Source organism: Elephantulus edwardii, unplaced genomic scaffold (assembly GCF_000299155.1).
Source record: "Elephantulus edwardii isolate Elephantulus edwardi_28Jun2011 unplaced genomic scaffold, EleEdw1.0 scaffold00268, whole genome shotgun sequence".
Taxonomy (NCBI): Eukaryota; Metazoa; Chordata; class Mammalia; order Macroscelidea; family Macroscelididae; genus Elephantulus; species Elephantulus edwardii.
This window is the reverse complement of record NW_006400018.1, coordinates 1,913,758-1,941,488: the sequence shown is the minus strand read 5'-3', so window position 1 is coordinate 1,941,488 and position 27,731 is coordinate 1,913,758. Positions and strand designations below refer to the sequence as shown.

At 51.1% G+C, this 27,731-nt stretch overlaps 1 protein-coding gene across 1 annotated transcript in view; it reads right to left on the bottom strand.

The window, feature by feature from the left end:
- Positions 1 to 2,708: 2,708 nt before the first annotated feature.
- The window catches only part of VWCE (von Willebrand factor C and EGF domains), a 39,113-nt gene continuing 14,090 nt past the window's right edge, over positions 2,709 to 27,731 (bottom strand). Inside the window, exons 7-20 of the mRNA XM_006899888.1 lie at positions 27,399 to 27,527; positions 24,441 to 24,886; positions 24,268 to 24,361; positions 20,750 to 20,832; positions 17,305 to 17,392; positions 15,655 to 15,740; positions 14,375 to 14,492; positions 13,225 to 13,310; positions 9,709 to 9,805; positions 7,864 to 7,946; positions 5,829 to 5,919; positions 5,658 to 5,740; positions 3,872 to 3,962; positions 2,709 to 3,340 (exon numbers count right to left, since the gene is read on the bottom strand). Of these exons, the coding sequence (XP_006899950.1) occupies positions 2,709 to 3,340; positions 3,872 to 3,962; positions 5,658 to 5,740; positions 5,829 to 5,919; positions 7,864 to 7,946; positions 9,709 to 9,805; positions 13,225 to 13,310; positions 14,375 to 14,492; positions 15,655 to 15,740; positions 17,305 to 17,392; positions 20,750 to 20,832; positions 24,268 to 24,361; positions 24,441 to 24,886; positions 27,399 to 27,527 (2,207 nt within the window). The remainder of the gene's footprint in view (positions 3,341 to 3,871; positions 3,963 to 5,657; positions 5,741 to 5,828; positions 5,920 to 7,863; positions 7,947 to 9,708; positions 9,806 to 13,224; positions 13,311 to 14,374; positions 14,493 to 15,654; positions 15,741 to 17,304; positions 17,393 to 20,749; positions 20,833 to 24,267; positions 24,362 to 24,440; positions 24,887 to 27,398; positions 27,528 to 27,731) is intronic.

Here is a 27,731-nt window from a genome sequence, read left to right as displayed (position 1 = left end):
GGGCCACGCCCAGGACAAGCTGTCCCCTTCATTCCCACTTGTTCCACGAGTGGTGTGCTCAGCTTCTCTGTCTCTGCTCCACTCATCTATGAAACCCGAACCCTCCCCAGACAAGTATCCTCACACATAGCTGGTGGGAAGAAAAGACAGTCTAACCTCGAAGGAGATGACTTGGCAGTTATCTGTGAAAACTAGAAACGCATACACCTTTTGGCCCAGGAATGTCACTCCTGGGAATTTAACTTCTAGAGAAACTTGCACAGGTGCAAAATGATGTCAGTATGAGATTGTTCTTTGCAGCACAGTCTGCAATTGCAAGATCTGAAATGGCCCAAGTGTCCATCCAAAGGAGACAGTGAAATAGCTCACAGTACAGGGAGCCGCTGCGCTGCTGTTAAAAGAAGATTTTTTTTTAATGAGTCTGCTCTGTAGGTACTGAGACAGAATGATCTTGGAAATAGGCTGTTAAAGGAGGGGGGAAGCCAGGTGTACAGCAGAGGGTCTTTACTGTGCTGTCTTTGGGTTAGAAAGAAAAAAAAAAGATCTGTTCATCTGAGCACAGAAGGAATTGGGAAGGACATCCAGGAAAAGAAGGAAATTGTTAGGTAAGACTAACCATTAGGAAATGGTCATGGTAAGACTTCTTGTTGAACGTATCTTTACAGTATTTAGTGTATGGATACGGAGTTCAAGTTTAAAGGAGTTACATTTTCCTTCATCTTTACTTTGATAAAAGGTCAGAGGGTCTTACTACTAAGTTCTTGAAAAAGGGAGAGCCTCAGCTATAGATTACCAAGTGGGGAGGCAACCATCACCAAAGGGTTTTAACCAGCTAAGGAGGTCTGCCTCAACACTGTCCTTCCAGGCGAAGAGGATAAAGGGCTCCAACCTGAGGAGGAAGGTCCCTTCAATTGTCCTTCTATACCAAAAAGGACACTTCACCCTTTAAAAATATTAGTAAAGAAGGGGGCTCTGGTGGCCTAGTGGCAAGAAGCTGCACTGCAATCCCAGAGGTGAGCGATTCTAATCCACCAGATGCTCTGCTGGAGAAGGAGGGGCAATCTCCTCCTGGACCAGTCAGATCCAACTTGATGGTACACAAACACAAGATAGTAATTTAAAAACATTAGTAAAGGGATATTAATTAGTCTCTTACTGCTTTCTTTCCTGTTGCAATCTCCCTTTTTTTTATTTATAGGTTTCCCAATTTGGGGAAACTGGGTAATGACTCTGGCCGAATTCTAGGCCTAACAGAAACAGCTGACTGCTTTCACATTCTGATGTCTAGTGGCGATATGAAGAGCTCTGGTTTCCTAAAGGGTGGGAACTGCCAACCCAAAGGCAGTGGTTCAAATACAGCAGCTACTCCAAGAGAGAAAGATGGTCACTTTCCTCCAAGACGATTTCAGGTCTGAGCAAACCCGCTAGAGGGTCAGCTATGAGTAAATTCTGACTCAGCAGCACAGAACAGTAGTGGCGATGTTGAAGAAACTTCCTAAAATAGGTGCTTAGACAATCTAAAAGATTGGAGAAAAAGATCATCTGAGTTTTTTTAAGATGGCATCTGAACTTGTCCAGCCCAAAATGCAAGGAAGTGGCAATCCAGTTCCTGCTAACTGCCAGCACCGCACCCTAAACTTTGAGATCTCTGAGCTGGCCTAGTGGGTAGGGAGTCAGGCTGCCAGCTCAAATCCAGGTGGTTCAAACCACCAGCTGCTCTTTGGGAGAAAAGTGGGCCTTCTTCCCCCATGCAGTTCACAGCAGCTGAAAGCCTGCTGGAGTGTCAGTTATGAGCAGGTTCCAACCTGATGATGATGAATTGATTTGGTTTTTAAAAAAATGTTAAGGCAGAATCTTTGAGATGTGGTTTTGGAGAAGAGAATTGAATATACTGTGGACTGCTAGGAGAACAAACAGGTTCGTCCTGGAGAGGGTGAAGCCGGAATGCTCCTTGGAGGCAAGGATTCTGAAGCTTCACCTGACATACTTTGGGCATGTTGTGAGGAAGGACCAGTCCTTGGAGAGGGACGTCAAGCTTGGGAGGGTGGAGGGATGGCGCAGGAGGGGAAGACCCTTAATGAGATTGATTGACTCCATCACTGGGCTAATGGGGATAGGCGTGTTGGACACAATAAGATTGGCAAGGGATAGAGCAGGGTTTAGGGCTGTTGTACATAGGGTCGCTATGAGTCGCAAGCAACTCAACGGCACCTAACAACAACAAAAGCAACAACAAGGCAGAATCTAGCATTTCTCAATCCCCACACCTGTGGACTTAAGGCACAATTTTCCCACTTTCCCAGAGGAAGAACTGAACAAGCAGGGCCACCTGGAAGAAATGGGGACACCCTTTAATCAGGACCTCAGGTAAAGATGCAGGACAGGAGATGGTAGAGTTGCTGGGGAACCCCCACCCACATGTGACTCTCCTGCAGAAGCAACAGAGAACTTGGTGACCCCTAGTTACTCTTCAAAAGTCACGCCAACCATGGTCCAAGAAGGGTACTGACCGTAGAGAAGACTGTCTGCTCAGTTCATGTACCACGCTCACAGGGCTTCTTGGGAGCAGGTGTGTCTGGCCTGGTGGGCTCCTTGCCCCCACAAGAACCCTACAGGGGTGCGCTGGGGCCTCATCAGCCGGGGCCACCCTAGTCCACCAGGTGACAGCAGAGCTTTCTGTCCAGCATCTTCTAGAAGTCCAGACCTGCTTATCCAGTGGACTCCTCCTCCGTGGGGGTCGTGGGCGTCTGGGGGGTGGGCTCAGCACTGGCCACCAGGGCTGCAGAGAGTCTGGAGGTGGTAGGAAAGAGTCTGCTTGGCCTGAGGGAAGTCCCAGGAGTCTCCGAGGCGCTAGGGGTGGTCGTGGGCAGTGCTGATGCTTCAGCCAGAGTGGTGGCAGGCACAGGAGGCCAGCTGGGGGTTGTCCAGGACTCGGAGGCTGAGAAGGCCGGGGCAGGAGTAACCGAGGGTGGCCAAGGAACCCCCAGGGTGGCTGAAGGTAGACTGGAGGATCCTGGTGGGATGGAGGGTGCTGAGAAGGGATGAGGGGACTCCCCTGAGAATGTACCCACTGGCCCTGACAAGGCTGAGGATGAGGCCTGGGGTGCTGAGCGGCCTGGGGGTGGAGTCCGCATCTCAGACAAGTTCGTCCTCAGGAGGAGCTGGAAGAGGGGGATCGCTGGCCTGCGGGGTGACACTGTTGGGGGTCCTGGGCAGGTGCTGCAGTTGACAGGCTGCAGTGGGGGAGCCGTATCTTCTGGGGAGCTGCGGGCAGCTTTGCTGAGCTCCACATCTCTGTGAGCGGGAAGGCTCTGTCTTTCCTCCGGAGGGAGCAGGGACTCTGGAAAGTGGAGAGAAGCGAGGGGAGAAGAGCGCACATGGCCCTTGATCTCAGAGGAGATGCACCAGCTCCGTCCCCTGGGCTCTCAGTATCCCCGTGAGCACAGGACAGGGAGGAGCCAAGAACAAAGGAAAGCCTGCTGGTCAGCCACCCCGTGACCTGGAGCAGGTCACCTAACTCCTACGGGCCTCTGTTCCCTCATCTGTAAAATGGGCATGAAACTAATTGCTACACAGGGCTGCTCTAGGATCAAACAGGAGTGGCTCTTTGGTAAAGTAGACGGTCAGCAAGAAAGAGGAGGACCTCCATCCCTATGGACTGACATCACCGCTGCAGTGTGGAGCACAGCACAGCAGAGACTGAGGGTGACATGGGATCGAGCGGGGTTTGTTCTGGCGGACTCCGGGATGCTGTGAGTGTTTGCTGTGCAATCCTGAGTTGTATCCTTGCCCATCCTGAGCCTGGTTTTCCCACACCCAGCCCTGGACAAGCTCTGTTTTCAGGAAGAAGACAGCAGAAGATGTCATGTACCTGGGCAGGAGGCGCAGCAGTCTCCAGGTAGCATGGGGACATCTGGGCAGTCCTGATGGCAGGGGATTGTCTCACAGCTTACTTCTCCCAGCTGAAGAAACAGAAGGACACACAGAAGCTTGTATGCGAGGACGCCCAGAGCATCCCACGGGCTCAGACCAGGAGCAACATCCCAGGCAGATCCCATGCCTGAACCAAAGAGAAGCTGGAGAGAGGCATCAACGCCACTCAGAGGAAACCATCAGTCTATACCTGGACTTCCAGAAAAAGGGGGAATATTGTCAGAATCAAAGAGCTTCCAGCCGGTTACTTAAGGTAAAGCACGAGTGGAAGAGTACGGGCTCACGTTAGTATGCGTGGCTGTGAAAGGTTGGGTGGTGGGTCAAATCCACCCAGAGGTGCCTCGGGAGAAAGGTCTGGTGGTGATCTACTTCTGAGCATCCAGTCCCTGTTCTACACGGACACACGTGGGATCATCCTCAGTGAGACGACGAGATGACAGCTGTCTTTATCAAAGGGGCTCTTTGGTGAAGTGGGGGGTCAGCAAAGAGGAGGAAGAGTTTCAACAAGATGGACTGACAGTGACTGCAGCTATGGGCTTTGGTAAACATAACCAGGATGGCAAGGGTGGCTGAGGCCCAGGCAGGGCTTCATCCGGTTACACACACAGGGTCACAGTGAGTTAGTGCCAACTCCACGGTACCTAACGACAGTGACGTTTCTTCAAAGGACAAAAGGCAAGAAGGGGACCTACCACCAGGAGAGAATGAAATAAAGGATGGGACTTTCTAAGAATCAAATCCCTACGCACATCAAAAAACTACCCCAACAGGGTAAAAAGGAAACCCACAGACTGGGGGAAAATTATTTGGAAATGACTTATCTGATAAGGGGCTCATGTCTCCAATTTATAGACTACTCTAGCACCTCAACAAGAAAAAGGTAAACAACCCAATCGCAAAATGGTGCAACCACTCTGGAAGGCAGTAAGGCACTTTCTCAAAAAGTTGGAAATAGAAATATCATTTGACTCTGCAATTCCACTACTGGGAATATACCCTAAAGAAACCAGAGCCACGACTCAAACAGATGTATGCACACCCATGTTTATTGCAGCATTATTCACAATAGCAAAGAGATGGACGCAACCCAAGTGTCTATCAACAACTGAATGGATAGAAAAACTATGGTACACTACAAAATGGAATAGTATGCAGAACTGAAAGACAATGAACTTGTAAAACATTATACAACATGGGGGAGCCTGGAGGACATTATGCTGAGTGAAATATCTCAGTCACACAAGGACAAATACTGCATAACACTGTTGTTATAAAACTGGACTGCCAGGGAGCTCTGGTGGCCTAGTAGCAAGAAGCTAGGCTGCAATCCCAGAGGTATGCAGTTTGAATCCACCAGATGCTTTGCTGAAGGTGGGGCAATCTCCTCCTGTACCAGTCAGATCCGACTTGACACACACACACACAAAATAACAGTTTTTTTAAAAAAAAAAAAGCAGGACTGCCTTGCAGGGGCTAAAGGGAGAACAGGGAAAATGTGGATAAATAATGAACACTGTATTGGAACAGATGAGAGGAAGAACAGTTTGAGAGGAGTATGTGATTGGGTATTACATGAAGGAGAACAATCTGGAGCAGGAGGTCATTGAAAGGGGACTAAAGGAAGCGGGAGGGAAGGGAAGAGAAGAAAACGTGCAACAGTGAATGAATAAAAAGAAAATCTTTTTAAAAAGGCAAGAAGGGGCCACCCCCCCAGGCCAGCTTACCTGGCAGGTGCAGCGCGTGCAGGGCTCATCATCTAAGGTGAACACCTGGCCATTCGCCACCTTCCTTCCCTCATAGTTGCAATCTGGTGGGGGAGGGGGACAGAGGAGACAAGGCTGATGAGCGCTCGTCCACCCGGGAGCCTCGGGCCTGGCATGGCTGGTCCCACTCACCTCTGCAGACCGGGCAGCATTCTCCGTCCGGGTGGAAAGGGTAGGTGCAGGTGATGGGACAGTCCACGGGCGAACAGGCCACAGAGCCCAGCTGCAGGACACAGAAACACACAGCCTGTTGCTCCAGGCACCCAGAAAGACATCGAGTTCCCATCTGAGCAGCCCTTGTTAGGGGGACATGCACAGATTGGGGGGGTTTCTCCTGATAGAGTCTGTCTTCTTGATAGGATGCAAGCTCCATAAAACCTAGGGGCTGGCCTCCGGTCCCCCTACAAGCTGCTGGCCGTGGAGCTCACCTGCCAACAGACCGCCCTCTGCCCAGGAAAAGTGTGCAACAGAAGTGGGAGAAAGAAGGACCCAGAAGCTGAAGCTCCTGGAGTTTGGTCATCAGTGAGCAGGGAGCTCAGACAGGGGGTGCTCAGAGGCCAGGGGGAGGCTGACCTTGTGTTTCTCAACCTCTTTATAGACCTTGTCCTGTTTCATGTCCACACACACTCACTGAACGAGGTCATGGCAGCATGAGGGGTTCCCTCTTCGCCTGCACCCACCCCACCCCCACCCCCCCACACACAGAGAGAGAGAGAGAGAGGGAGAAAAGCAGCTTCTCCAAATTCCCAGCGATAAGAATTCGTTTTTTGGTGGGTTTGTTTTGTTATTGCTGTTTTGGGGTTTGGTTGTGTTTTTTTTTCCCCTTCTCCAAACCATAAAGCTCCCATTATTCTCTAGCAAACTTTCCCTGAAGAGACAGTGTGCCTGAGAGGGCAGGCAGAGCCTCCCCGGGAGAGAATACTAGGGTTTGGCTGGCCCCTTCCACTAACTCCTTATAGGATCTTGAGTGGAGTTTCTGCGTGGCATGAAGCAAAGTGCTCAACTACACACCAAAAGGCAGACGGCTTGAATGTGCTCAGAAAGGCCTGACATTGTGCTTTCCAAAGCCTCAGAAAGCCTGAGATGTTCTACTCTGTCCACACGGGGCTGCCATGCATCAGATTTGACAGACAGCAACCGGCAAGGGGTCATGAGCAAATTCCTTTGTCTCTCTGCCTTGAGTTTTCTAATCTAGGAGGAGATGATGGGGGTGCCAACCTCACAGAAGTCTCACGTGGATTGATGGAGTTAATGAACATCAAGACAGGACAGTGATGGCTACAAGGGGTCACTAACAGGACTCTCTTAAAGAGATGCTGACACCAAGCATGGAATCCAGACTTTCTAGAGCACTGGAGGCTGAATGAACTCCCCAAGTGATTGTCCAGAAATCATCTTTAAACTGTCAACCACAAATACCTCCTAAAGTCTCTTTTAAACCAAGGAATAAACAATTTTGTTTCATTAGTGACCAGAGTCGGCCTCAAGCCTTGTGTTCTTTCAAACACAAACTTGTCTCTTTGGTTCAAACTGAAAAGAGCACCTTGAAAGATGAGCTAATTCGTTTAGCCAACAATGAGGGAGGGAACAGCTCAGAAAAGGAGGGTGAGAATAGTCACACACAACCCAAAGATTTGTGCCCTCGAGTTAGAACCAACCCACAGCTGACCCTCCAGCAGGTTTTCAGAGGCAGTAAATCGGGAGGAGAGGACCCACTCTCCTCCCTCAGAGCATCTGTTAGATTTGAACCACATCCCTTTGGGGTTGTAGCAACACTTCTTACCACTAGGCCACCACAGCTCCCCACTCACTGTACAGGTAAAAACTGTTGGATTGGTGTGTGTTTTGCATGTTTGTTCTCAATAAAAATATAGAATAAGTTACTAGAAAGACAGGGAGGTTGAAGAGCAGACTTGTGGGGTTGTGTTTACCGCTCGAACCTCAGTAATAATCCTGGCCTCGCACTTCAAGCTATGCAAAAGCCCCTTCCTGATGTTCCCTGGTCACCAAGCAGACGTGGCCAGCCAGGGTTAAAAACAGTTATCTGGCCCTGGATAACGGTTTGCCCTGCCAGAGCTGGACAGGCCTAGGATCTGGCCTCTGGGGCTCAGGAATAGGTAACAGTTCCCAGGGTCGCTCACAGACAAGGTGGGGCTGGTGGTCATACCAAGCAGATGCAGCTCAGGCAGGGGTCCAGCACAGATGGGAAGGTCTCATTGTTGTAGAAGATCCTGCCAGTGTAGGTACAGCCTGCCATGGAGAACAGCACGTGGTGAGCGCCTGACAGGGAAGTGATAGCCGCCACCCTTCCAGCCAGGACAAAGGTCTGAGGCTTATCAGGAGAGCGCAGGTCAGGCCATGGCCTCCGCACAGCAGATGCCTCAAGTGAGGGAAGAGACAAAGTCTGAACTGGGTGCTATTTTTACACCAAATTCTGCCAAGAACCTGAGGATAATGTCTCTTCCTGGCCTTCTGAGTTCCTTAGAGAGGGGAATGAGTTCAGTGAGGCGAGGAACTTGCTCCTCCACCCTTTCCAGGTGGGATCATGCCTCAGGCTTGGGAGACCTCACTGTGTGCACCACACCATCTTGCCAGCATCGTCTCTGCCCTCAGAACCACTCCGCAAAGCCCAAGGCCCACCTCACACACAACTTTGTCTACATCTTCCCACATCACTCCCCTCCCTGCTTCTCAAGGCTCCGGGCCCGACCTCACGGCTACCTTGATGGTATTGTTCTAATCTCTCAACTGCTCCATGGAAGAAAGATGAAACTACTGTCCACAAAGATTTCCAGCCTTAAAAACCATATGGGGCAGCTACACTCCTCAAGGGTCACTGTGAGTCAGAATCAACTCAGACGGCCCTGGACAGGTCCAGAAGGAGCCCTGAGGGCACAGTGGTTAAGTGCTCATCTGCTAGCTGAAAGGTCAGTGGTTCAAATCCACATGCCATGCCATAGGAGAAATACGTGGCTGTCGGCTTTCATAAAGATTACAGCCTTAGAAACTCTGAGGGGCAGCTCTGCTCTGTCCTGTGGGTTATTTCATGCTGTATAACTCAACAGAACTGAACTCACTGACATTGAACTAGAACTTACTCATGCTTGCTGACCCTCTAGCCAGTTTTGAGAGACTGGAAATCGCTGAACAAATCAGACTGACAACTGGAGATTGTCCATCTTTCTTCCATAGGGTAGATGGTGGATCCGAGCTGCCTGATGTTGGATTAGCCGTGCAGTTCTACCCACTAGGCCCCAGAACTCCCAACATGTTGAATATAATCTATATAAACACATCACAGTGAGAAAAGGATTGGAAGTGACACAATCACAGATTGTTATTGTTATTGTTATGTGCTGTCAAGTAGCCTGTGACTCATAGCGACCCTGTGTACAACAGCCCTCGACCCTGCTCTATCCTGTGCCAATCTTATTGTCTCTGAAACACCTACTCCCAATACCCCAGTCACAAGTTACCAAACACAGTATGTCCTTTCTAATTTCCTTTCTTTTTGCTTTCTTAATTTTTTAAAATTTTCTACAATAAAATAGGCTACTTTCAAAATATGTAAAAAGTGGGAACATTACAATTTGTTAAAAACATTCTAAAAAGAACATTTATTTTCTCTGATTTTTTTTTCCAATACATCTACTTCCTAAACCACATGCCTCTGGAAAGTTTATTAACTTGGAGAAAGGATGATAGTTGTAGGAAGGCTTCAAGCCTTTTGTTCATAGGGTCACTATGCATCGTGCTCGACTCGACGGCAATAAACAACTAATTTTTTTTTCACAGATTCTTTTGTCTTTCTTCCTAGGCTGGACCCTCTGCATATCCTTCTACCTGCTTAAACACTGAACTGCTTCACCTGAGCCTCAGTTTCCTCATCTATAAAATGGGTTTGTCACACTGGGTTGCTGTGAGGATGCCGTGAGATGGCACCTGTATGATGCTTACATAGCAGCAGAGAGGGGTTCCTCTGGACGCCCGCCATGAGGGGTTGGGGTGTTACCTGCCGAACAATCTGGGCAACACTGTCCAGGGATCCGAATCGGGTGAGGGCAGGAGTCCACGCAGTCTGTCCTCTTGCAGCTCACCGAGCCATCTGCCTGAAGGGAGGAGGAACTTCACCAAGATCCCACTTGTGACACCAACCCCACTGCTCTGCCCCACGTCCCCCTTCCAGCGTCCTAAAATAAGGGCCAACGCTGCAAACTGGCAAGGCTTGCCCTGATGGGTGACATGACACAACCAGGAGGTGGTAATACCCCCACAAAGAGGACCAGCTCCTGGGACAACATGGTATGACTCTTCTAGAAAGCCTTCCTGTGTCTACGGAGAGTCAACAGCATAGGGGCCGGAGCCGGGACTCCGTCTCTGCAGCTTCCTGTCCCCCCTGAGTGACAGCTAAAGGCTCCAACAGGCTGACCCCACTCTCCAAATTCTCTCCGCTTCTCCCGACAGCCCTGGGACAGCACAGGCTGACAATCCTACTTTTTCCAGAAAACTTTCTCACCAGAAATGTCTGTTTCAACGTACCATATAAAGTAGGGTTTTGATGTTTTTGTTTAAGAATCTGAATATTTTGAGTTGCTGTCTTAGAATGGGAGCCCCTAGGTCAGCCATAAAGGAGAACACGGCATCAGGGAGTGTTTCCCCCCCGTGTCTGATCTCAAGGAGCCAGGCTGATGTGTTGTCTGGAAGGGCCTTGGGTTTTTAACCCATAGCGCCTCACAGGTACCTGAAGGCCAGCTTCCCACACCCCACGGCACACAAACCACCTGGGACGAAGATGCAGGTTGGGTCCTAGATCTGGGCAGGGACTGGGGATCCTTCAGTTCTAACAAGCTCCCAGGTTCAAGGCCCAGGGCCCCAATGCAGAGAAACAGACAAAGCTCTATGAGGAATTAAGCAACCCTGTTGGTGTGTTGTTGTTGTTGTTGTTGTTGTTGTTGTTGTTGTTGTTAGGTGCCATCGAGTCACTTGTGACTCACAGTGATCCTGTGTACAACAGTTCTGAACCCTGCTCTATCCTATGCCAACCCCACTGTCTCCAACACACCCATCCCCATTTACCCAGTCACTGAGTCAATCCATCTCATCTAGGGTTTCCCTCTCCTGTGCTGTCCCTCCACTCTCCCAAGCATGATGTCCCTCTCCAGGGACTGGTTCCTCCTTGCAACATGTCCAAAGTATGTCAGATGAAGCTTCAGAATCCTTGCCTTCAAGGAGTAGCCCGGTTTAACCCTCTCTAGGATGAACCTGTTTGTTCTCTTAGCAATCTATGGTATATTCAATACTTTTCTCCAGAACCACAGCCCAAAGGCATCAATTCTCATCTATCATCCCTATTCATTGTCCAGCTTTCTTATGCTTATCAAGTAATTGTGAAGACTATGGCCTGAATCAGGTGTACCTTAGTCTCCAGACTGACACTGTTGCTCTTCAGAATTCTGCAGAAGTCCCTGAGAGCCAACATTCCCAGTGCAATTAGTCTTTTTACCCTGGCTGCTGGTACCAAGAGTGTTGACTGTGGAGCCAAGAAAACTGAAGCTGTTAACAATCTCATTCTCTTCACCATCTATAATGATGCAGCTAATCAGCCCAGTGGAGGGGAATCTTTCTTTTCTTGATGTTGAGCTTAAATTCATATTGAAGGCTGCAGTCCTTGACCTTCTGAAGTAAATGCCTTAGGTTCTCCTCAGTTTCAGCAAGCAGTGTTGTGTCATCTGCATAACACAGGTTGCTGATGAGTCTTCCTCCAATCCTGATGTTACATTCCTCCTTACAGAGCACACCCTCCCACATGATCTCTTCTGCATATAGATTGAAAAAGTATCAAGATAGGATACCTTCTTGACATACTCCTTCCTGATTTTGAACCATGCAGTGTTTCCTTGCTCTGTTCTGATGACTGCCTCCTGGTCCAAGTATAGGTTTCACATAAGCATAATCAAATGTTCTGGGATTCCCATTCTTCTCAGAGTCAGCCACAGTTTGTTTTGATCCACCCAGTCAAAGGGTTTTGCACAGTCAATGAAACCCAGATATACATTCCTCTGGTATTCCTTGCTTTCAATCAAGATCCATCGAACATTAGCTACAATATCCCTAGTACCACGGCCTCTTCTAAAACCAAGCTGCACAGCTGACAGTTCTCTGCTGACATGTACTTGTTTACAATTTGTATTAACAGCCAAAAGGTGAGCAGTTCAAATTCACTAGCTGCTCAGTAGAAGAAAGAAAGTCTCCTCTCCTTGGGAACCTGATAGGGGGTCACCACGAATCAGAATGGACTTGAGTGCTGTCAGTCTGGTGTGGGTTTGGGGTGGCACAATGGTTCGTTTCTGTGGCTAACTGGAAGGATGGCACTTTGAACCCACTCAGCCTCTACAGGAAAAAGAGCTGGAGATCTGCTTCTAAAGACTAACGCACAGTCATTGTGTCACACACAACTCACAGTGATCCCCTATGGTGTTTCTTTATTATTATCATTAATTTGTGTGTGTGTGTGTGTGTGTGTGTGTGTGCGCGCGCGCGCACGCCATCAAATCGGATCTGACTGGTCCAGGAGGAGATTGCCGCTCCTCCAGCAGAGCATCTGGTGGATTCGAACCGCTCACCTCTGGGATTGCTGTGCAGCTTCTTGCCACTAGATCACCAGAGCTCGCCCTATGGGGTTTCTGAAGCTGTACATCTTTATGAGAGATTGCCCAAGGAGCTACTGGTGTGGTCGAACCACCAACCTTTTAATTAGTAGCCCAAAACCACATGTACTAAGAACTCTCTCTGTAAAGATTGTTGTTGTTGTATGCTGTCAAGTCAGAACCAACCACAGCTGACCCTCCAGCAGGTTTTCAGGAGCAGTTAATGGCATTGGAGGAGATTGCCCAGCCTTCTTGCACAGAGCAGCTGGTGGACTCGAACAGCGTGCTTTCAGGATTGCAGCACAACTTCTTGCCACTCGACCACAGCCTAAAAAAATCCCTTGGGGCAGTTCTCCTGTCAAGTGTGCGGGTCACTGTGAGTCAGAAGCACTTCCACAGCTCATGACAAGAGAGCATTGATGCAGTAAGTCAAAGCAATGGTTTCTTGTGGAATTGCTGCGCTTGCATTTCTGACTATGCGATGCAAAGCTCTCCTACCTCCTACCTAACCATGAGGTGAAGTCCCACGGTTCATGTTAACGAAGAAATGACCTGCATAAATGTTCCCTGGACTGCCGGACTGCCCAGCCTCAGTTATGCTGTACATGCCCCAGAAACCCTTCTCAAGCCCACCAGCCTCTCAGGCCAGCAGCTCTTGCCTCAGAGCATCCCTCAGATGAACTGCCAGGCTCTGCTGGGTCTAGACCCTTTTCTGAAAAAATGGCACTTGCTAGGATGGGAGCAAGGCGGAGGCTGAGTCAAGGTACCCGGCTTTGGGAGGGACAGGGCTGCCAGGGCATCAGCGGGGGACCAGGGTCTCCTCAGGGGGAGGCGGGCAGGCAGCAGGTAAAGCAGCTGAAGGCGTGCAGGTTGCCATTCACCTGGCAGATGCATAACTCACAGGGGTCACCAGGCGACCAGATCTGTCCAACCGGAAACTCAATCCCATTGTCGTCGAGGGAGCAGCCTGGCCAGGGGACAGCAGGGAAGGATGAGGGGACAGAGAGCCGGGAGGGCCCTGAAACCCCAGTCACCAGAGACATACACATTAATGAACACTCCCAGGGTGCAGAGTGTACACGGCTCCTGAGGTGCCGACACACCCACCACGGGACCAGGGGCTGCCTGCCGCTGCCTGCCTGACTCTCTTTGTTTAGTGAACGTTACCTTCAAACATGCATGCACCTGGTATGCGCACACACACACGCACATACATGTGCACACACACAAACATGCATTTACACACACCACACTCAGACAGGATTCAAATAGTTACAAATTTACACATACACAGACACCACACTCAGACACAACTCACACAGACTTAGATGGAGGCATATTCTCAGTGTTTACAGAAACCACTCAAACACATTCATCTAAGTGTGCACTTACACAGACACACATTACACTCACAAACACAACTTGTTGGGGAACATTGGGGAGAAAGGGAGGGTCTCTGGCCAGGACAGATCGCTAAGCTCTGGATAAAGTGCAAGTCTCCCGATGGCCTGTAATACGGGGTAGAGAAAGCTTCCCTGTGTTTGGCTGTACCAGCTTGAAAAAGCTCACCACCTGGGAAGACGGCTGCCGCCTCTGCTGAGCTGGGAGTGGTCCACACAAGGCTGAGGTTCTCGTATCCAATCCGTATGTCCCACGTCTGTAAGCCCACCCTATCCTGTCCTCCTGTCCTCCTATATAAGTGCAGTGCAGTCCCAATAAAATTGAGCTGGTTTGACTCTCTGATCTTCTCCTGGAGTGGTGTATCTCCATTGTGCTTACCCCCATCAGGGTATCGCTGTTAAGTTGTCGGCAAACTGACAGCGAAAACTGTCACACACGGTTACATGCCCAGACACAACTCTCCTACACCCACTCATACAAGCACAACTTACTGACACGTCTCACCCACAAACATCCTACAGACACACACCCCCTCTCACAGTCCTAGCAGGTGACACCCGGCCTCCCTTCTGTCAGTGTGGACACCTGTGCTGGGCACAGCCCCCGGAAGTCGGGTGGGAAGCCCCTCACCTGTCATGGGCACAGGCTCCCGGCAGGTGAAGCAGCACTGTCCAGGGCTCAGCCACCACTCCTCACGGGGACAGTCCAGCTCTGGACACGGCGTGAAGGAGCATTCCACCTCTCCGTTCTGCAAGAAAAATGTACAGCACAGGGATAGTGTGGTCGTCCAAGGGTTAAAGAGGGAGCTTGTGGACCACTATCCTCTCTGTCCCCAACCCCTGCCCAAGTAAAAGTGACAAATGACCAGTGAACAAGGAGGAGAGCGAAGGATGACACCCTCACTGAGGGCTGGAGACTGAGGCTGGGCTGAGACCCAGGAGTTTGCACAACATTGCACTGGGTGGCGCAGGCCCACGGAGACCACAGCTCCATCCAGGTTCCCACTCCCACTCCCACACACACCCACACACACACCCTGCAGCCAAGGACTGCTGAAACCTGGCCACTGCTCCTCACCCTGGGGCAGCTCTGCTCTGCCCACATTCCCAGGCCTGGCCCAAAGCCCTATGGGATCAAGCCGGCAGCTGAGGCTGGGTGCTTACCCAGATTCCCTTCACCCAAAGTGCTGCCCTGGGCCAATGAGCACAACCCCCTCCAGAGATGCCAGAGGTCACTCTGACCCCCACTCCTGCAGGCAGATGGCACACAGTCCATTATTGACCATGGACTGAATATGACTGGGAATGGTTCACCCTACCCGCACCCCGAGCCTGTGGGTCAGCGGGCAGCTGGGCTTCTCCCATTCCACAGCTTTCTCAGCCTCTCCAGTGCCCACTCCTGCTTCTCTCACTGGCCCTCCTCGTTCTACAGTCCCGTCTCAGATTCTGCTTTGAGGCACAGGGCCTGTCCCCAGCCTCCTCTCTCCCTGATTCTGCTCTTCCATGCTGAGCTCACCCAGGGTGGACACCTGGGTTCTCAGCACTGCCATCCCTGCCCGCCACCTCCCTCAGCACCCCTCGGCCAGGAGCCCTTCACAGCTCAGCATCTCTTCCAACATGAGGGCTCCCCCGAAGCCCACAGCCAGATGAGGCCCTGGTTGTCTTGTGCCTGTGAGCTGAGCTTCCCGACACAGGGGAAGGGATGAGGCACACAGCTGGTACTCTATACACAAAGTACTGAAGGGTGAGCTTCCCTGGGTTCCAGGAGGGTCTTGGGGAACACAGGTCCCCGGACCCCCTGTGCTGACTCAGTTCTCCCTCCACTGCATGGCTGCACCTCTTCTCCTGATAAAGTCCTGTGATCCAGCCCTCATCACTTCCAGAAGCTTCTAAGACCCTCAGCCCACCTACCTGGCACACACAGGTGGTGCACTCGTCGCCACCCCCACTGAACACAGCGCCGTCCGCATACCACTGACCGTGGAAATAGCACCTCACTGCGGAAGAGAGAAGTGGTTCAAGGTAAAACACTATACAATGTAGATGAGTCTGGATGACACGATGTTGAATGAAGTGTCTCAGTCACAAAGGGACAAATACTGCATAAGTCCTGTATTGTACAAGACGCAGGAAGAGGGAAGCGAGAAATGAATGGGTAGATGACAATGTAGACGGCACTGTAATGGGTAAAAAGGTAGGTCACTCTGAAAGGAATGGGTGATTAGATGCTACGTGTGTGACAATTACTAGCCTGGAATGGGACAAGCATTACAAAGGGAACTGGGGGAGGAGAAGGAGGAAATGTTACATGAACAAATCACTGAAAACCAATCTCTTTGTAAATCTTTACTTAAATTAAAAAAAAAAGAGTGCTGGAATGATTTGGCAGTGGCAAAAAGCTCTGCTGTAATCCCAAAGGCACATGGTTCAAGGCCAGCAGTTGCTATGTGGGAGAAGAATAGGCAATCTCCTCTCATGCAATTAACTGCCTCTGAAAATCCACTGGAGGGTCAGCTAACATGACTGATGCCAGTGAATTGCAAACATGGAAGTTGTGCTGACAAGTATATTATTGTGTACATTTTCACCACAGTTTTAAAAAAGAAGTATGATGATTTGTAAACCTTCACTCAAATGAAAAAAACAAAAGCACCTTAAATTCTAAACAATTAAATAAGACAAGAACAGGCGCTCTGAAATCAGGTAGACTTGAGTTCATGCCCTGCTCCATTACTAAGAGGCAGTGTGTCTCTGAACCGGTGACTTGCATCTCTGAGTCCCAGTTTCCTCATCAGGACCACGAGGTGCCCTCCTCAGAAGAGTTTAAACAAGGATTAATGATTAAGCAGGTGCGGTCAGTTCCCGGCACTGCAGGACGGCACAGACCGAGTCGGGGAATGTTCACCACAGGGATACGGTCCTTCCAGGAAAGAGCAGCACATGTCTAACAAAAGGGACCCTCGTCCACGGGGGAGGGAGAGCAGAGCAATGCCCCCACTGGACTCAAACGCTTGAGTGCTGCTGCACTGAAGGGCAGAGGGCATGCCAGTGTCCGGCACCAAACACTGTGCACATACAAGGTGCTCCAAAACAATGGACAATGTGAAATATTTAACCTGACCTGCATTCCTAAAGCAGGAATCAATCTCTTTCCCACAGCTGCAATAGGCTCTTGTGTCAGGAACTATGGTGCTGGATAGAACAGAGTTCAGATCTTTTGTTCATAGAGGCTGTAGTCGACTTGACAGCACCTAACAAGAAGAACCAGTCAACCTTAACTCAAGTTCAACTCACTGTCTTGAAGTTGGAACCAATTCAAAGCTGAGCCTCCAGCAAGTTTTCAGAGGCCGTAAATTGCCTAGGAAGAAACTGCCTGTCTTCCTGGGGAGCAGCTGGTAGATTCGAACTGCCTGTCTTTGCTTTGGCAGTGGAGCTCCTTACACACTAGGCCATCTGAGCTCCCCCCATTTACCTTACTTCAACATATAATGTAAGGACACATACATAGGTGCAGGCAACCATACACACACACACTTTCATTTGCATCTCTCCACCTCTCACCTGGAAGACACGCACAGCAATCCGACTGTGGAGGGCTCTGGCAGGGGCCGGGTGGACACTTGGGCACAATGCAGGACACGTTTCCAGCCTGAGGAAGGGGCAAGAGATGGGATGGTGCGAGGTGGAAGGAGGTAGCCTCATCTCCGCTCAGCTCAATCTCCATTTAACATCACACCTAAGGTTTCTAGTCCAAGATGACGACTGCCTGCCTAGTCCAGTGGAAGCCACTAGGACCCTTCAAGGCCACTGTGGACATGGGGCTATCATGCATGGACCCAGGTCCTTGTCACTGTTGTCAACGCCTTTGAGTCCACTCTGATTCACATCAACACTCTGCACAACAGGTGGAGAGCCAGCCAGCCTCACAATCTCTGCTGAATGTGAGCCCATCACTGCAGTCACTGTGCCAATCCATCTCATTGAAGGTCTTCCTCTCATTTGCTCGCCTTTGACTTTTCCAAACACAGTATCCAGGGACCAGCCCCTCCTTACAACACAGCTAAAGCCCGTGAAGTCTTACCACCCTGTTCTAAGAACACTCTGGTTGCATCTCTCCCATGACATTTGCTGGTTCTTTGGCAGGCCCTGACATGTCCAATACTCTTCACTAACACCACAATTCAAAGGCATCGGTTTCCTCTTCAGTCTTCCTCATTCATGGTCCAATTTTCCCATGCACATGAAGCAACTGAAAATACCATGGCTTGGGTCAGGCGCACCTTAGTCTATAAAGTGACATCTTTGCTCTTTAGACCGCACCACACCCAACACACTGCAATCAGGCTGGTTCTTTGTCATAGTGACTCTAAAAGACAAAGCAGAACTTCCCCATTGGGTTTCCACGGCTATAAGTCTACACATAAGCAGAGAACTGCCTCCTCTATGGAGCATCTGGTGGGTTTGAGCTGCCAACATTTCAGTTAGTAGCCCAACATGTCACCCAGTGCACCACCAAGGCTCCTTACGATCTATTAGGTTGTGATTTAGCTCACCCCCTCTCTGAGATATAGTGTCTTGTGGAGAAGCTGGTAGGGTGGTCGGAGACGATACTAGAACACACTCCGTCTGAATCCATGGTGCCCAGCCTTCCAAGAGTTCCCTAAGGACACTGAGGACTTGGGAATGGGGCTTGCCCCTTTAGGGAGGCAGATTTTCACTAGCGCCTCTGAGTTTTAATCTAGTGGGGGCTATATTGGCTACTCAAAGATCACCACTAAAAAATACATTTTAAAAATTTGATGTTAAGATCACTAAGAACTTATGCTTTAGAGTCATGCAGACCCAAGCCCCAGTGTCAGGTCTTCTACTAATGAGTTGTGTAGCTTGGGACAAAGTGGCTGAGCCTCAGTTTGCCTGTCTACGAGATGGGTTGGAAACCATGCCTCACAGACGATACTTGGAGATCATCTATTAAAATAAATGCCTTGCCACTGTGAGGCGCATTAATGCTCCACAAAGTGAGAGCTCGAAAAGGGAGGTCTCGGGGAGCTCTGGTGGCCTAGTGGCAAGGAGCTGCAACTACAATCCCAGAGGCACACGGTTCGAATCCACCAGATGCTCTGCCGGGAAAAGGAGGGACAATCCCCTCCTGTACCAGTCAGATCTGATTTGACGGTACACTCACACAAAAATAAAAAAAAAAAAAAAAAGAAAAGGGAGGTCTCCCGCACCTCAGCTTTCCCCTCTGCTGCCAGAGCAGGAGCTGTGGTTACAGATGGGCAGAAGGTGGCAGGAGTGATTGGCCGACAGAGCCTGGGCTCCGGACTCTGACACTTGGCTCAAATCCCAGCTCTGCCGCCTCCAAGCCTCTGGCTTCTCATGTGTAAAACTGGGCCACGAAGCCAGCCTTGAGGAGCAGCTGGGAACCTATGGTGCGGAAGCAGATGAAAAGCACAGGTGACACCTGGCACACAGTGGGTGCTCAGAGCAGAACAAGTGACAGCACCTACTGTGTGTGCACACCTTGTCAGCTGCCGTCGAGCCACTCGACTCACGGGGATTCTGCACAAAAGAACAAATTGCTGCCCAGTCCTGCACCATCCTCATGAGTGGTCTCCAATGTTGTTGTCTGGCGCCGTCTAATGGAGCATAACTCATGATGACCCTGTGAACAACAGATCTGAATCCTGTCCTATCCGGTGTCGTCTTTATCATCTCTGACACACCTGAGCCACGGCCACAGTCTCTGTGTCAATCCACCTGGTTGAAGGTCGTCTTCTCCTTTGCCATCCCTCCACCTTTCCAAGCCTGGCATCCTTCCCATTCCAAGGAACAGCCCCTCCTAGTAACATGCCCCAAGTTCATGAGAGGCAGCTTCGCCATCTTTGCCTCAAAGAAGCACTCTGATTGCACTTTCTCCAAGACACCGCTGTTGTTCCTTTCACTGTCCACGGGATGTTCTGTACTCTTCTCCAACACCACAGCCCAAAGGCAGCGATTCTACTGCTGTTATCCGTAGACACTGTCCAGCTCTCAGATGCAGATGCATAGCAAGCGACTGAAAAGGCCATGGGAGGTCTTCAGGGCCTGATTCTCAGAAGATCACCACACCTTCTTTCCTAATCTTAGTCTGGAAGCTCAACTTAACCCTATTGCACATCTTAGCAACTTCCAAACCTCCACTGGCACATGGGCAGTGTCTATGCAGGAAGTGCACCGACCAGGAGTTGAACAGAGTCTCCTGGTCCGATTCAGAGGTGCAGATTCTACCCCTGAACCACCAATGCCTTAGTGTCTGCACATTGCCAGGTGCCAAGTCGGCTTCAACGCCTACTGCCGAGCAGAAGGAAATGCTGCTGGGTCCTCAGCCATCCTCATGGTCACTGCTGGCCTTCACCCCACAACGGCAGCCACTGTGCCTCTCCATCTCATTAAAGCTCCCCTCCTCTTTTACTGAACCTCTACCAAATGATGTCCTTCTCCAAGGACTGGTCCCTCTTGATGATGTGTGCCAAGTACGTGGGATGAAGTCGCACATCATTCTCACTCCTAAGGCGCATTCTGGCTTCACTCTTCCAAGATGACACATAGTCTGCACACAGTTGGTCCCTAATAGCTAATCTTGGAGGAGTGAATCTGCCTGGAGCAAATGGTTCTTGGTTTGGTGACAACTTGTCCCCTCCCAAGTGTGACACGTTTATGGTGCTGCCAAATGTTTTGCCTGGAGAGGAAGACAACCTCCCTGTGGGCAGTTTCCACGGACCTCGTCTCCTTGGCTCCCTAAACAAATGGACCCTGTTTGCCTGTTTGCTCTTTCGGCTCAGCAGACACCTCCCCGGTGCTCCAAAGCCTTCGAGGTTCCCCAGCCTTTAGATCCTAAAGGTCCTGACCAAAGTCCCCAATTCGAAACATCTGCTGGCATTCACCATGCCTCCCCTGCCCTTTGCCTAAAACCTCCAAAGGTTAAGAAAACACCCCTGAGCCCTGGGGAGCCTGGGCAACTTACCAGACAGACACAGACGGTGCAGTTCTCGTCAGGCGGGGAGAACACGTCGCCTTCCGCTCGGATGACGCCACTGTGAAAACAGCCTTTGAAGGACAAACAGGAGGTGGGGGCCTCAGGCTCTTGAAAGCACAGGAAGCCCGAGGACTCGGGATTTTTCCAGGCGTCAGCTCTCTGGGGTCACTGTCCCTGTCCTAGATGCCCCCAGGAATGGTGGGTGCAGAAACACAGAATTGGATGACACCTGGGGAACCAACCCAGATGCACCTACTAATGGTCAACCACGGTGACACCAAGACAGATGCATTCATGTCTGGTAACCCCAGAACTGTCTGGGACCATGGAATACTGGTCCAATTAGGAGGCATGGGGCCAAGAAGGGTCGCCAGACGGTCCTGGGCAGGCTCCTCCCCATCCTTCCAGGGGCAACTCAGACAGGTTTTCCTGGCCACCCTGACAGTGAGCCCCACTCTACTCCCCACCCCCATCTCTCTGGTAATATTTAAGGGAGTATGTAATGACAGATGGTGCTTGTCCGTCTGCATATTTATCATCCATCTCTCCAGTTGAGAACATCTATTTACCTCACTGGCTAGGAGCCGCCCCCTGGGGACGAGCGCTCCGCGGTGCTTCACACCTGATATTGTAGGAAGAGGGGCTGGTTCCTTGGCCAGGAATGGGACAGCTCTTGCTATCTGGGAGGAACTGTCCTCTCTCACCTGCACCATTGTCACCACCTCCTTGCTGGCCTCCTGGGCCCTGGTCTGCATTGGCAATGCACCAGCCTGGCCACCTCATGGCCCTCCAAACCCAGCAGGTCCTCATGCTCCTAAGCAAGAGTGGGCGTCTGCACAGACCCAGCTTCCAGCCTTGTCCATTAAGGCCCCCAAGTCTCTTCCCCAAGGGAACCCACCCTTCAGGGACAGCACTCCATCAGGGAAGCCTCTCTGGCCCTCATAATCAGGCTATAACCTCATCAGTGCTCTGACTCCACAGCAGCCTACTGCCATTGTCTCCTTGTCTGTCTGTCTTGTCCATCAGATGTGACACCCTTTGCAGGCCAACACCGAGGCTGTCTCAGCTGTTGACAGCTGTCAAGTCGGCCCCAGACTCATGCACAATGGAATGATCTGCCTGGTCCGCACCATCCCTTTGATTAGTTGCAGAAAAGACCAGGGTGATCCTTCGGCCTGTTATTGGCTGATTTTCATAAGTAGGTTGGGTTGCTAGGCCTTCCTTCCTAGTCTTAGTCTGGAAATTCTTGTGAAATCCGTTCAGTATCACAGCAACACATACGCCTGCTTGCCAGATGGTAGTCACCACCACAGACTAACAGACACTCAGGCTGATGTGTTGAAGCTCCTCTGGGCAGAAAAGAGGCCGGGAAGTGCACTGGCTGAGAATCAGACTCAGATCTCCCACGTGTTGCTGTAACTGCTGGTGCCTCGAGTCACCTCTGACTCCTGAACAACAGATAGAAACCTCGTCCTCTCCAGCCTTCCTCACCATCTCCACCATCCTCCAGCCCGCTGGTGCAGTCCGTGTCAGTCCATCTCGTTGAGGGTCTTCCTCTCTTCCACTGACCCTCTACTTTTCTCCCACACAGAAGGCAAGAATTCCACCAACACTGGATCTACGCAGGTTCCACCCATCAGCTCCCTGGCCCGTGCTGGCAAGTTGGGAGCCCCAGGAGAGGGCAGATACCCAAATAATCAGTTAGGCTTTTCCAAATGCCTGTTCTGTGAGGGTTGGAGAAGCAGCAGCTCCGTGACTCCTGGGCACAGGGAGGGTGCGGAGCTCTGTGGAAGCAGTGTTAAGAATTCGGATGTTGTAGGGGAGCTCTGGTGGCCTAGTGGCAAGGAGCTGCAACTACAATCCCAGAGGCTCACGGTTTGAATCCACCAGATGCTCTGCCGGGGAAGGAGGGACAATCTCCTCCTGTACCAGTCAGATCTGATTTGACGGTACACTCACACACAAAAATAAAAAAATAAAATTTAAAAAAAAAGGAATTCGGATGTTGTTTGTTGTTGTTCAATGCTGTGGAGTCGACCTCGACTTGGTCAACATCAAATCCAAACCTTGCCCTTCTCCGCACCAACCTCATTGTCTCTGCTGTGCTCAGACCCCTTGTTAGAGTCTCCGTGTCAATGCATCCTGTTGAGGGTCTTCCTCTCGTTCGCTGACCCTCCACCTTTCCCAGTACGTGTCCATCTCCAAGGACTGGCCCCTCCTGACAACAGGCCCAAAGTACAGGAGGTGAAGGTGCACCATCCTCGCCGCTAAGGAGCAGCCCGCTTGCACTTTCTCCAAGGCAGATGTGTCTGGGTTTTGGCCATGCCTGGGATGCTCAGCCCTTGCACAGCTGATGCTTGCTGAGTGCCTGCTCTGTACCCAGCCCAGTTCTAACGTGCGTGCGTGAACCCACAAGTGTACGCAGCAGCTCACAAGGTCGCTCACTCGGTCACTCACTGCCGCTGAGTCAGAACAGACTCATCGCTGACCCTCCAGCAGGCAGGTGTTCAGAGACCACATCTTTCTCCCACAGAGCAGCCGGTGGGGTTTGAACCCTTCCTTTAGCGCCTGAGTGCTTACCTGCTGCACCACCGGGGCTCCTTCAGCAGAGGCCAGTGTCTCCCAAAGTGTGCTCCCTCCCACCTGCATCATCAGTATCTCTGAGAACTTGCTGTTGTTATGTGCCATCAAGTTGTCCATGACTCATAGTAACCTAACATACAACAGCTCTGAAGCCCATGCTGTCCTGAGCCAGTCTCATGGACTCCGACACACCTATTCTCATTCCCCTAGTTACTGTACCAATCCATCTTATCTGGAGTCTTCCTCTCCTGCACGATCCCTCCACTTTTCTGAGCATGATGTCCTTGTCCAAGGACTGGTCCCTCCTGACCACATGCCCAAAGTATGTGAGATGGAGCTTCCAAATCCTAGCCTCCAAGAAGAAAATTGGTTTCACCCTCTCCAAGATAGACCTGCTTATTCTCTTGGCAGTCCATGATATGTTCCATATTCCTCTCCAGCATCATAACTCAAAGGCATCGATTCTTATTCTGTCATCTTTAGTCCAGCTCTCTGATGCATTGCAAGTAATTGCGAAGACCACTGCCTAGATGAGGTGCACCTTAGTCCCTAGACTGGTGTCATTACTCTTCAGTACTCTAGAGAGGACCCTAACATCAGATTACACCAGTGCAATTCATCTTTTGATTTCCTGAGTGCTGGTGCCAAGAGTGTTGATTGTGGAGCCAAATAAGCTGAAATTGTTAACAACCTCAACCTCTTCTCCATCTGTGTGCAAATTCTCAGCCTGTCCCAGGTCTGCTTAAGCAGAAACTTGGTGATGGGGCCCAACAGCTAGGAATTCATACACCCTCCACAAGATTCTGAGGGACATCAGAGTTTGAGATCCAGCCCCTGAGTCACAGGAGAGGTGTGAGAAGGGAACTTGGCGGAGTGGGGGCCCTGGCGTGAGGCAGGACAGACTCCCTGGCATTGGCTCTCACCTGTACACGTTGGACAACAGCCCCCATCTCTGGCAGGAATTGGGTGGGAACAGGGAGCATGACAGGTCACCTTTCCACAGCTGACCTCCCCATCCTGGAAGCAAAAGAGGAAGTTACGGCCACCACCTGGCCCAGGCACCAGCCTCGGGCAGCCCAGGAACCCTCACACCCACCTCGCACCAGCACTGGGCACACTCAGGCTCTGTCCAGTGGCTCCCTGACTTGAACACGGCTCCTCGGTGCTGGCAGGGAGCAGGCCCCAGCGTAAGCCTCCCACCAGGCTCAGGGCCCTGGGGTGGAGGTGGGGTCACCAACTCCTTCTGGAGGACAGAGGAGGGAGGCCTGGGGCTTCCCAGAAAGGAGGAAGTGGGCACTAGAGTGGCCATCAAAGTGGAGAGCAGCCGGCTCGGAGCAGATGGGAAAGCTGTGGGTACTGCTGGGGTAAGAGGTGGGTGGCAGGTGGTCCTGACTCCAGTGGGAGGGCCTGGTGCCCCAGGAGGCGGGCTGTGTCCGGGGGAGAGAGCTGACTGTCCAGCCTCTGGCAGCAGCAGTAGCATCTTGGGGGGCTGTTGCAGGGGCTGCAGGATGGCGGAGGGAGCCAGAACAGCTTTCGGGAAGGCTGAAATGAAGCACAGGGCTCTCTGGAGGATACAGGGGGACAGAGATTCCAGGGAGCTGGGACTCAGTCCAAGCCACAAACTCCCGAATACCTCCGGGCAGTTTCTTCACCAACAGAAAGGCCACCCCACTTGGGGCTTGGTGCAATCCCACAAGAAGACAGGTAGGACAGGACGACACCAGCAAGAGGGACCATGCTGAAGCTGGAAGTCTGGTGGCTTCCCAATTCCAATCTTAAACCCTCTGGCATCGAGTCAGTTCAGACTCAGTGGCAAAGTAGAATCACTGCACAGGGTTTTCAAGGCCAAAGGGATCTGAACTGATGACCTCTTGGTTAGCAGCCAGGCACTTAACTACTGTGCCACTCGCCTCCTACATAACACAATGCACGTACTTATAGGCTTTTTTTAAAAAAGCCCCCATTCTCCGCTCTTCCCAGGCCCCGGGAGCCACTAACCTAGTTCTGTCTCTGCACCTGCCTCTTCCAGATATTCTGTAGTACATGTGCTTTTCCCGCCCTTTTTCATATTTCACTTAGCATAATGTTTTCAAGGTTTATCCACATGAGGTATGACTGAGAACTCTTTTACAATTGAATGATACCTTGTATGGACACACAGCACAATGTGTTGACCCATTGACTGGCGGATGACCACGCAGGCAGCTGCAACCCTTTAGCTCTGAATTCAGTGCTGCTCTGAATTCAGGTAAACGTATGTCTGTCTGCAGTCTTGCTTTCACCTCACTAGGGCACATACCTAGGAGCTGACCTGTGGGATCACCTGATGATTCTAAGTGTTTGAGGAACTACAGCGGCTGGAGCCGTTCATATTCCTATCTATGCATGCTCTTAAAGTATGGAAGAGAAGTTTGACATGACCCGGTGCAAACTGGCTGTAATCTCCTGGGCCCTGGAAACCACAGTCTTGGCAAGCGTCAAGGCTGGCTGGCATAATAAAGACATTCTATGGCCTACTTCGACAAGTACTGACTGGGGTCTTTAAAGCTTGTGAGTGACCATTGAAGGTGCAACCTTTGGTCTCTGTCAGTCCAGGGTAAAGAGAATCAAAGAAACATGGAAACCACTAGTCTCAAGAACTAATGAGACATATGAGCCTCAACCTTGAGACCAAGAAGAACTAGGTGGTTCCCGGCTACCATTACTGACCTTTCTGAAAGGGATTACATAGTGGGTCCCAGATCAACTAGGAGAAAAAAAGTGAAACAAAATGAAAATTCATATCAATGGCCAGACTTATGGACTTAACAGAGACAGGTGGGACCCCACAAGACTGTGGTGCTTAGTTACCCTTTGAACTTGGAACTAAACGCACTCCTGTGTCTCAGCCTTTAACCAAACAGGTAGGTCAGCAAGGTGAACAGTAAACCCAGCGACGTATTTAGTCCTCAGAAGAATCAACCACCAAAGATCAAAAGGGGAGCCTTTTGCCCAGGGACACTGCTCAGAAGGCAGGGAGGGAGGATGGAGGGTGAGCGGAAACAAGAATCACAGGGAGGAAGTGGGACGAGTGTCCTTACAACGTGCAGACTGCAGTGTCCTAAAACAAAACGTGTATGACTGGTTTGTTGAAGGGAAAAGCCATCTACTCTGTTAAGTTCCACTCAAATCACAATAAAATATTTAAATGAAACATAAAATAACAATGAAGTGCCTCTCTCTGAGCATCTATATCTACTATGTATTTCTCTAATATTTTGCATTTTTAAAAGGTCTTTTACCATTTGGGTGAGACAGAAGGCTGAGGAAATAGTAAAAAAAATGGGGGAGACAAAAAAGTGGAAGAAAAACTGAGGAAGAAAGCAGGGCATCAGAAAATTCAAGATGTTGCGGGGGAGGAGGGTAAGAGAAAGAAGGATGAAAAGTCTCAATGGGATGGGCGGAGCCTGCAGTCCGGGGCGGGGCCATGTGCTAGGAAGGCAGGGTCTGCATTTTGGAGAGCAGGCTATGGGTGGGTGGGTGGGGCCTAGTAGTGAGGGGGCGTGTCCCTATGATGGGCACTTCCGGCCTATAGTGTGCGTTAGAGCCTGACCCTGGGAGGGTGGAACCTGATGCTTGGAGGTGTGGCCTGGTGCTGAGAATTCCGGGTACGTTGATGCGTGGTTGAGGCCTGGCAGGGGGAAGGCAGGGCTTTAGTGCCAACTAAAGAGAGCCTAGCATTGAGTAGGCTGGGCCAAGTGATGGGAAGTTGGGACCTGGCAGTGTAAGGCTGGACCTGGTACTAAATGGGAGAGGACAGCATTGAGAGGGCGGGGCCTGGTAATAAGAGGCTGGGTCCTGGCAGTGGACGCCTGGACCGGCTCCTGGGTGGGCACAGCTTAGCACTGAGAGGACTGAGCCTGGTGATGGGAGATTGGAGCCTGGTAGTGGAAGACAGGGCCTGGGACTGAGTGGGTGGGACCAGCACGGAGAGGGTGGGGCCTAGTGCTGAGTGGGTAGGGTCTGTGCCAAGAGGGTGGGACCTGGCAGGAGAGTGGTGCCTGGCAGCACTCACCTTCACAGGACACACGGTCAGCTCGGAGCCTGAAGCCAGGTCTGCAGGTGCACAGGAAGCTGCCCACGGTGTTGTGACAGGAATGGTGACAGACTCGCCTCTCCAGCGGCCGCCGACACTCGTTTACATCTGTGGGAGAGCCTCGCTACTGACACCGCCACACTGCCCAGTTCTCCTTCACCGTCCCATCCTTTGACCCAAAAGCCTGGAGGCGTTTCTCCGCTGTGTCCTTGCGGGGCCCTTCCCCGCTCCAGGGTAAGGGCTGTGGCTCGGATGGCTGGGGTGGCCCTGAGTACACGTCCCTTTTGGGAGGGGCTCCTACGTCCAGTGGTG